General features: G+C 31.8%; 1 protein-coding gene across 1 annotated transcript in view; it reads right to left on the bottom strand.

The window, feature by feature from the left end:
* Window positions 1–10,824, bottom strand: part of LOC106103202 — a 17,851-nt gene that overhangs the window by 4,315 nt on the left and 2,712 nt on the right. Inside the window, exons 5-16 of the mRNA XM_013282892.1 lie at window positions 10,053–10,173; window positions 8,941–9,051; window positions 7,972–8,078; window positions 7,373–7,436; window positions 6,730–6,784; window positions 6,313–6,616; window positions 4,975–5,098; window positions 3,980–4,121; window positions 2,947–3,031; window positions 2,445–2,555; window positions 1,515–1,702; window positions 5–35 (exon numbers count right to left, since the gene is read on the bottom strand). Of these exons, the coding sequence (XP_013138346.1) occupies window positions 5–35; window positions 1,515–1,702; window positions 2,445–2,555; window positions 2,947–3,031; window positions 3,980–4,121; window positions 4,975–5,098; window positions 6,313–6,616; window positions 6,730–6,784; window positions 7,373–7,436; window positions 7,972–8,078; window positions 8,941–9,051; window positions 10,053–10,173 (1,443 nt within the window). The remainder of the gene's footprint in view (window positions 1–4; window positions 36–1,514; window positions 1,703–2,444; window positions 2,556–2,946; window positions 3,032–3,979; window positions 4,122–4,974; window positions 5,099–6,312; window positions 6,617–6,729; window positions 6,785–7,372; window positions 7,437–7,971; window positions 8,079–8,940; window positions 9,052–10,052; window positions 10,174–10,824) is intronic.

Below are 10,824 nucleotides of genomic sequence, written 5' to 3'. Positions count from 1 at the left end.
CCGCCGCCGCCGCCGCCATCTTCTCCTCGCGCTTCCTGCACACACCAAAAACATAAAGCCTGTCTTAACATTGGACTTCCAATTCAATGTATTTTTGTTCTGAACGCAAACTATACACCGGCATTAAGTGAAATGTCACAAGAATCAATTTAAAGCATTAGGGAATATGCATGTAATTTTTTTCTTTTTTCAACCGATTCTAATTGTTATAAAATAACCAGAAAAAAAATTAAGCTAAAAATAATAAAATAAAATTACGATCATTTTCGTGCGACTAAAACGCGACCGGAGTTGTCATGAGACAATTGACGTCAATCGTCATATTCCATTCATAATATACGCTCAGATGATTGCTTCTCAAGGTCAAAAAGTAAAAAATTGATTCATTTTTATTCTTGGTACAAATAAGTGGTAATTAATAATTCTATTCAATAATTTTTTATTTTAAAGTTGGTTTTGATATCGTGTTTACAGTAAAATACTTCAAGAGTGTATTTCTATATAAACTACCGTAAATGAACTGTGTGTTGACAACACAGCGACGCCATATTAGGTAAGCCATATGCTTCGACTAATAGTGTGAGTTTTAGAACTTAGCGAGGGAATTTTTAAAAAAACACATTTTAATAATTAAATTTAGTCACTAAATCACATTATATTTAAAAAAAATCTTTGCAGGACTGCTTTTATAGTAATAAAGTATACTTAAAAAAGTTTGGTACAATTTGGCGTCATATGCATATTGCCTATTGCCTAAACAATACATTTTTATTGGCCTTATCATGTCTCCAATGTAAATTACAAGTAGCAAAATCGTTAGAATTCGGTTGCAATTAAGTGTATATTATCTAGCAAAATTTCAGTAACGGAACTGTGTATCAGAATGTCTCGCGACTCGATCAGTTTAGTTATTCATTTTATGAAAACTAAAAATATGCTAGTTTTTTTTTTGTCTATAACCATAAACATATATGTAACCATAACAATGAAACATGACGGCTGAATAGAGCTAAGGAAGAGATAGAATGATAGCCAAATGCGTATGTCAGAACAGGCAGAAGGTATATTCCCTTGTCTATATTTAATATTCTATATTGTAAAGAGGAAAGATTTGTATGTTTCGATTTTTGTATGTATTGAAATAACTCAAAAACTACTGGGCCGATTTCAAAGATTCCTTCACCATTAAAAAGCTACGTTATCAGTGAGTAACATAGGCATGTTTTTTAACTACACGCGGGCGAAGTCGCGAACAACAATCAGTATTTTATATATATACAGCTAAAATAACGCGTTTTCACAGCGGAGACGTGTTTTTCGAGCCATTTTATGTATTTCTACTTGATAAATATTATTTTCTATGTAAATTTGTAACTAGAAAGAACTTTGAATTATGCTTTCCTATCGTATATTCATTTTTGATGTAATAAATGTATAAATGTTAATAATTTTCTCTTTGATTCCTTTAAAAGAAATAAGACAACAATGTTTTATCAAAGGAAACTTCCGCTTACTTTTTCTGTGCCTCCCTCTTCGCTTCTAGAAGTGCCTCCTTCTTCCTTCTAGCATCCTCTTTCTCCGTCCTCTGGTATTCCTCTGCGGCTTCTCGCGCTTTCGTCAAACCGCTCAGTTTGGAAGTTGATGAAGAAGTAGATTTATATGTAGGAATGTTTGATTTAGGTTTTGTCGCTGAATTTGTTACCTAGAGACAAAATACTATGTAAATAACCTAATTTGTCACATTAAGTTAACCCTTAGGGTAGAATTAATTGTAAATCTAGATTTAACAATGATCATACGAAATAATGTAACATTTTAAGTTGAAAATTTCTTACTAAATTTACATTAAAGAGTTTAAATGCATTGAGTTCTGAGTATTGAAATTATAATGTACGTAACAAGTAAACTAATAAACTAATGGACTAATTTTAAAATTTCTAATACTATTAAAATGCAAAATGATGACATTGTGATATCTTACTCTTACTAATATTATTAACTAGCATTCGCACGCGACTCCGTCCGCATGGAATTAAAAAAAAAGCCTTTGTGTTCTTCCAGACTATCCTCCACATCTATGCCAAATTTCATCGAAATCCGTTCAGCAGTTTAGGCTACAAACTCTAACAAACATCCATCTAAACTTTCGCATCTTACTAATATTATAAATGTGAAAGTTTAGATGGATGGATGTTTGTTAGAGTTTGTAGCCTAAACTGCTGAACGAACTTCGACAAAATTTGGTATAGATGTAGAGGATAGTATGGAAGAACACATAGACTACTCGCTATTTTTTTTATTAATTTATGAGTCGGAGTTGCGAGCGAAAGCTAATAGGCTACATTTATTTTTTGGGCAAAATATCGAATTAAATCAAATGTTTGTGTTTGCACAGAATATTCATAAAAATCTGTGTTATTTGTATTAAAATATGAATAAATCACCTGTGTTGGTTTCCCATTGAATATCATACTGTTCATTTTGCTGAGATTCTCCGCGGATAGAATAACTTTAGATATCTTGTCCGGAGGTGTCACATTTTCTGTTACATCGTCCTAAAAAAACAAGGTTCATTTCCATTATCAATAATTAGAAAAAAGTTCAAACGAGTTTTTAACCCCTTTTTAAAGATTACTAAACTGATGTGAATCGCGTTTAAAATCTATAATGGCTGCTAACGTATAATCGGCCACCTAAATTCGCATTTGTCTACATTCTGTCTACATTCGAAATTGCAAGTGCATCACCTAGCCTTAACTGAGACGAAAAAAAAAATATAAACTGAGGTCAAATTTGTCCAAATGGGCCAAAATTGATGAATTTAATATAGCAATTCTCAAAGTGGTATTCATTAACGAGAATTAAAAATCAAAGAATATGGAGCTAGGGGTAAACAGGATTAGTAAATATGGGAAGGGACTTATAATAATAAAAACAACTACATACCTTTTTAGCCATAGCTCGTGTTTTAGTTCTTGTAGTCCTCGCCGCTAGTTCTTCAAACTTCTGTACTTTCTCTTTGACAGCAGACCTGTCATATTAATATTCAAATGTATGGATATCTATGTATTTTGTCACAAATACAGAAAAAGTCAATAACAAAGTTCTTACTAATATGGAGGCATGTTTGAAATGTGTATATTTTTGTATATTTATTGCTACAGTAGAACCTCGATAACATAAAAACCTCTAAAACTTCAAAAAATAATGTTTCCTTCACGTCGAGCCCAAAACCTCTACAACATAGACCCTTGATAACTTAAAACCTCTATAACTTGAAACATTTTGTGTTTCCCTTGGACTTTACCTAATATACTAATATTATAAAGCCAAAAGATTTGTATTTTTAAAGTACAGTAGAACCTCGATAAGTTAAAGTCCAAGGGAAACACAAAATATTTTAAGTTATCAAGGGTCTACGTTGTAGAGGTTGGTTAAATGTAATCGACCAAGAGATGGCGCTGTATTTTGTTGTATTAGATTTTTATTATATGAAATTATTGTAAGACTGCATCCATTATTAAATATTATTATTTTACAGAAGCAGTTGTAAAATTGTAATTTATTACAAATGTAACAATAACAATCTATGTATATTACTGGCTGCATAGACATTTTATGGAAATAAAAAGGAAGAAAATGGGTAACGGAAAAAAAAAGAGCAGAGAATGTCAAGATGAAAAAAAAAAGGATGATGTCAAGAATTTTTATTATGTTGTAAAATGAATTTAAGTAAAAATAAGGAAAAAAATCACAAAATTGGGTTAGTTTATTAAGAAAACAGACATTTCGGGCTCGATGGGGGGTTATAGAGGTTTTTATGTTATCAAGGTTCTACTGTAAAAAAATATAATAAAAACTACTGGACCAATTTATAAAAATTCTTTCATCATTAAATAGCACAGTGGAATATTTTTTTTTAATTTCTCGTTGAAGAAGACACAAGCAACATTAAGTTAATTATGCAAAAAAAACTTACAGAGGTTGTTTATTTGGTATTGCCTTAGTGGGTGTGACATCCTGCGGTGTGTTAACACCCTCTGGAGTGTTAACACCGTCCTGAGTGTCACTGTCATCAGTCAGCAGAGAATTGTCTTCAGTTAGATTCGCTTCTATTGGTACTGGAAACATTTATTATACTAATATTATAAATGCGAAAGTTTAGATGGATGTTTGTTAGAGTTTGTAGCCTAACCGGCTGAACGGATCTCTATGAAATTTGGCACAGATGTAGAGGATAGTCTGGAAGAACATATAGGTTACTCACACTTGTTTTTTGTTTTTTAATTCCACGCAGACGGAGTCTACGAAAGCTACTTATAATATAATTACTTTGAATAAATATTTTTATTTTTATAGGAACATTAAAAACTGATAACCTAAAATGTATGTAATGTTTAAATACAATTTTACTACTTTACATTAATAAAGAGTATTTGCGTTTAATTAATAGTTACTTCAATTTTGGTAATTTACTTTGATAACAATAAAATAGTAATAGTAATTTTTATTATTATCCCTTTGCACTCACTGTTAGTTATTTGTAGGAAGCGGCAGAAACGTATTTGCAATGAACAAGGCAATTTTTCCTGATGGGGAACACAACTGAACAAGTGCAAATTCGAAATTTGTGTGTTTATATTAAGGTGGTGTTTAAATTGTTTTTATATTAAGGTGGCAAACAAGCGTCCACCAGAATTCGCCGAAAAGCGAGTACTACCAATAGACATTCGCAATTGCAGACGCGTCGCCTTCCCTAATTGAATGGACACACATAAAGAGGATATTTCCCCTTCCCATGCATCTTCTCTATGTGAATTGAACATAGATTAACGGAAAAAAAATGTATTTTCAATAGTTTATTGTGTAAGGAAGAAAAGACTGATGTATAAATGCATCATCATGCATTTAAGGGTTAAGAAAAGTGTGGAAAGGGCAAGGGACTAAATTAGCTTTAAGTTTAAAATAACTTACATCTTTCAAGTACGACGGTGGCATCCATAGCGATGTTCCTCGTTTTGTCCAACACCACAGTGGTATCCATGACAACAGGCTTAACGGTGTCATGTTCTAACACCACGGTGTCATTCATCACTCTCTGGAACATAAACATAGAAAATTGAGACCTTGGAGATTAAAAAAAAATAATCTGCTCTTGCAGATTATATTTTATAAAAATATGACTTAAAAGCTTTTTTATTAATTACATTTGTATTACAAGGAATCGTTTCAATATATGAATAAATTTATTAGGTAGAACAAATCTATACTATTATAATAAAGCGTAAACACACACTTCTTTGTTGCCTAAGATGTCAACAATTACAGCATATTTTTGGATAATTATTTTTTTAATAAAAAGCCCAACACTTACGTCACGCTTTAGGCTATATATTTCACGCCATTAAACTTAGGGGGCAAATATTTTGGATAAAAACCCTAATGTGGGAAAGAGACCATAAGTTGCTGCCGACATCAAGTCTATGCCAAATTACATACAGATTCGTTCAGCAGTTTAAGCTTCACACTCTAACATCCATACATCCATCCGAACTTTCGCATTTATTTAGTAAGTAAGATTCCACGTTAAAACTCGCAATATTCCTTATTAAATACTAGCTGTTCCCGTGCGGCTTTATCCGCATGAAATTATGAAAATTTTATTTTATTGTTTACATTTGTCAAATTATCAATAGCAAATGTCAAAATGACATGACATGACAAACCATGGCAACCTTGTTATCTTGATGTTGGCAGCAACTTATGGTCTCTTTCCCACATTAGTGTTTTTATCCAAAATATTTACCCCCTGTATTTAATAGCGTGAAAATATATAGTCTAAAGCGTTAAGCAAGTGTAGGACTATTTATTTAAAAAAGAATTATTCAAAAATATGCTGCAATTGCTGACATCTTAGGGAACAAAAAAGTGTGTGTTTACGCTTTATTATAATAGTATAGATATAAAATTATTGAGAGCGTCGGTGGCTCAGTGGTTTAAGCACTTGACTTGTCTACAGGTCTTGGGTTCGAATCGCGCCGTACCAATGTGATTTTCGAATTTTCATATGTAAATAATTTACCCGACGTTCTTACGGTGAAGGAAAACATCGTGATGCACATATCAGCAAAGAAATTCAAAGATATGTGTGAAGTCAACCCGCAGTGCAGCGTGGTTGACTATGGCCTCTCTCTCTCCGGATTGTTTCCTCATTCCTGAGGGTCTATGGCCTAGTCTCGTATTAGGGTAGGCTCCGAGCCCCTCGGTGGGGTATAGTGAGCTGGTGGTATGATGAGATATAAAAAAACTTACCAAAACTTTAGGTGTAACTTGTTCGTGTTCGTAAACACCATTTGTCAATACAACTGTACTATCCATTATTGTAATACTATTTTTAATTTCTTTATCTATGTTCTCTTTTTCTATAACATTAGAGTCTTTTTCTTGTTTTGTATCAGTTTCGTCTTGTATTTTATTTATTACTTCAGTATTAGGTTTCACTTTAATATGACTTTCTAATATCGGAGAGAATGCTTCTGTTTCTTCTTTAGGATTTATTTCTTTTGTAATGTCTTCCTCTTTTGTGATTTCTTCTTCTTTTTTGGTTTCTTTTTCACTGAAAAAAATACATTTTGATGATTAGGTTAATGTTTTTCTTGTAGTTTTTATGTATGTGTGAGTTTTTTGGTGTGTCAAGGTTTTTGTTAACCAATGTTAAAAATAACTTACGCTGCCTTTTGTCCCTTCCTTGTTCTTTTAGGTCGTGGCTTATCGCTGGGAGATCCTAAACATATACATACATAATATTTATACATATATAAAAAAAATCCTTATCAACACTATAATAAAACTAGATATAAAAGAATTGTTGTGTTTGTCATTTTTATTTTTTTTAATTGAAACTGATGTAATAAGTAAAGGGATTTTTATTAATAATTTATACTAATATTATAAAGAGGAAAGATTTGTATTATTGTATGTATTCAAATAACTCAAAAACTACTGGACCGATTTTAAAAATTCCTTCACCATTACAAAGGTAATTTATCTGTGAGTAACATAGGCTACATTTTTAAATTTCACGCGAAGTCGCGTGCAACAGCTAGTAATTAATAATTATATTAATAAAAACCCTTAATAGTTTTTTTTTATTGAAACTATTTATGTACTTTTATATTATCTCTTTAAATTTAATTTAGTTTTAGACAAATAGTGTATAAATAAAATAAATTTCGTTACTTTTTGTATGAAAAAATCGAAGTCTATAATTATTCAATGCTTTCGTAATTTACCAATCTCTGTTACAATTACAGTATTTTAATATTACTTATGACACGACGCGGGGCAAAGCTAGTTAACAAAATATAGTTACCTAATCCACTATCTTGAGTTACGTGTGTTTCTTTTTCATAATCTGAAGTTACTTCTGATACTTTCTGAAAAATACAAAAAAAAAGATAAAAACCTGAAATTGTATCAATACTTGTTACTTAATATTTAAAACGCCTAAAGATAAATGGTTTTTGGTACGGACTACCGATATTGCGGTCGAGGGTTCGAATCCCGCCATTCGACTTGTCGTCAACCACATCCTAGCACAAGCCTAGAGCTTAGTTGGAATGGTTAAAGGAAATATTAGTAAATTAACAAAAATCTACTAACATTTAAAAAAAAAACAAAAAATTTCTATACATACGAAAGTTTAGATGGACGAATGGATAGATGGATGGATGTTTGTTAGAAACCTTTCGAAAGTCTCAATGGATTTTGATGAAATTTGTCACAAATATAGAATATAAGCTATTTATTCAATTTCTTTTTTATTCAGCGCAGAGTCGCGGGAAAAGGTTATCTAACATTAGGTAGCATTCAAAACAATTTATCTATCAATTTTCATAAAACTGTAAATATACATAAAAAGCTGCTATAATATATATTTTTTCGTCAATTTAGATAATTCATTATACATACCTTCCTGCCGCGGGTCCGCTTGGGTCTCGTATCTTTAATTACAGGTTCTTCAGGTTCCACTATCTGAGTGTTTCTAGAACTAGCTCGCGTCGCACGAGTTGATGGTACTAGAAATAAAACAAATCACTTATTAGTATTATAAATAAAAGAGTCAACCAACCCGCACTTGGCCAGCGTGGTTTGACTATGGCCTAGTCACCCTAACTTTAGGGTAGGTTCCGAGCCCCTGTGAGTATAGTGAGCTGGTGATGATGAAATAAAAGATGGATGGATGTTTGTTAGTTTGTAGCCTAGTGCTGAACGGATTCTTGATGAAATTTGATATTGATGTAGATCATAGCCTGAAAGAACACAGCTTACTTTTGTTTTTTAATTCCACGCAGACGTAGTCGCGGGATAAAGCTAGTGTAAGATAAATTAACTTTCTTCTTTGATAGTATTAGCTTTTAGTTTTTGTCCCCTTCTTGTAGAGCAAATATCCTAATTTACTCACCCTCTAAGTTCAATAGCGTGAAAATATACATCCTATATGTCGTAAATGTAGAGCTTTTCATTAAAATAAGAATAATTAAAATAAATACTGTGTTTATTGACATATTACATGATAATGAAGTCCGTATTTACTTTTTATCTACGAGTATACTAATATAATAAAGCGTAAACAGACATATAATAAAGCGTAAACAGACTACTTTGTGGCGTAGCATATTTTTAAAAAATCCTTTCTGTAAAGTCCTACACTTACGACACGTTATAGGCTATATATTTTCACGCTGTTAAACTTTAGGGGTAAATTAATTGGGAAAAAATTACATGTGGGAAAAGGATTATAAACTGCAAATTGCAAACATTAAGGAAGCAAGGTTATTGGTAACGGTAATTTTGACATTTTCAATTGAGAATTTGACAAATGTAAACAATAAAATAGAGTTTTTATATTCATTAATATAAATATAAAAAAATTCCCACCAGGTGGCGCTGGCAGCGTGTCAGTCTGTTTCCTTGTCCGCGTCCTTCTCCTACCGGTTTCCTCTTCTTGAACCACTTCGGTTTTCTCTTTTAATACTGCTTTTCTTGCTTCTGAAAAACATTACAAAATTTTATTAAAACTAATTTAATAACTACAAGAAATCGAAGACATTTTATAATACATCAAATTATATCTTTTTAACATTATGGAGAAAAAAGATTTGTATATATTGAAATGACTCAAAAATCGGACTATCTACTGGATTTATTTAAAAAATTCTGTAACTACTAAAAAGCAAGTTATCATCGAATAAAATAGATTTATTTTTAATCCAATTTTTGCAGACGTAGTGGGGACTAAGCACTATACTTAGACGGTAATTACGGCATTACCAATGTTTAAATTAGTTATAGGTTTATATAATGTTGTTTGTTTACAAGTATTAAAGTTAAATTTACTAATTAAATAAGTATAAAACCTGAAAGTGGACATCAATGTAAAATATCATACTAGTTGTTGTTTGCGACTTCACCCGCGTTTAATTAAAGAATAATACAAAATATACCCTATGTTACTAATATAAATTACCTAATGGTTAAAGAATTTTTAAAATCGGCCAGTAGTTTTGCACGAATCAAATACATACAAAAATACAAATATTTCCTCTTTGTAATATGAGTATAGATAGTAAAATGTCTGTAGATAGTAAAATACAGGCCTGGGCCTGGTCCAGTAAACTTTACCACTTCTGTCTATTTTGGGCTTTTGTTACTCACAGATAAATTACCTTTATAAAGTGTAAGAAGTTGTAAAATCAGCTAAGTACTTTTTGCATAAATCAAAAACATACAAAAATACAAATCTTTCCTCTTTGTAATATTAGTATAGATAGTAAAATGTCTGTAGATAGTAAAATACAGGCCTGGGCCTGGTCCAGTAAACTTCACCACTTCTGTCTATTTTGGGCCTTTGTTACTCACAGATAAATTACCTTTTATAAAGTGTAAGAAGTTGTAAAATCAGCTCAGTACTTTTTGCATACATCAAAAACATACAAAAATACAAATCTTTCCTCTTTACATTAGTAGAGACTAGATAGTAGATAACTTACTAGGTACAGGGGCAGCGGGCGGTGGCATTGCTAGCTCGTCCTTATTAACTTCCTGCTTCACTAACACATCCACGGGTAAGATTGCATCTTCCATTGGCTCCGGTAATATGGAAACCTTCTCCTGTTTGACTGTTCATACAAATTGTTATAAATATATATATGTATGGAGGAGTACATACTATGATAATAAAAGGGGGAATATTTAACAAACACTGACTTTAAGACTAAAATTTCTGACTTTTGCTACACTTTTAAGAACTCAGAAACTCATCATCAACTTGTGCTTATCCCTTATGGAGGGTCGGCACAATATGTGCTGCTCTTCCATACATCTCTATCAGCCATCATATCTGAATCCACTCCTTAAGCATATCCTGTTTCACACAATCTTTCCATACTTTTTTCGGTCTTCCTCTTCCTTTGTAGCCATCCACATTCATTCTTAACACTTTCTGGTTTATATCCCAATCGAACATCGTTTTAAAAACTTAAAAACTACTAGTTGATAATTTTGAAAGTGGTACATATAGAACATATGACAATTCCACATGAATTAAAAATAATAATCATTTTATTTAATCATAAATCACTGTATAATCGATGTACAATCATAGTATTTCGTGGTTCCACTGACAGGTAATTTAAAATGCAATGAGACAAACACTGCCCATTCTTTAACAAGGTTTAGGCTAAGCGCCATCTGCGCCACCTCAAGCCTGGTGAATCTGTAAATGCCTCTTCAAGGCAAACAGTAGCCATTCAGTAAAAAAAA

Source organism: Papilio polytes, unplaced genomic scaffold (assembly GCF_000836215.1).
Source record: "Papilio polytes unplaced genomic scaffold, Ppol_1.0 DF823835.1, whole genome shotgun sequence".
NCBI lineage: Eukaryota > Metazoa > Arthropoda > Insecta > Lepidoptera > Papilionidae > Papilio > Papilio polytes.
Note: the sequence above shows the minus strand (reverse complement) of the source record. Positions and strands in the feature narration are given on the sequence as shown.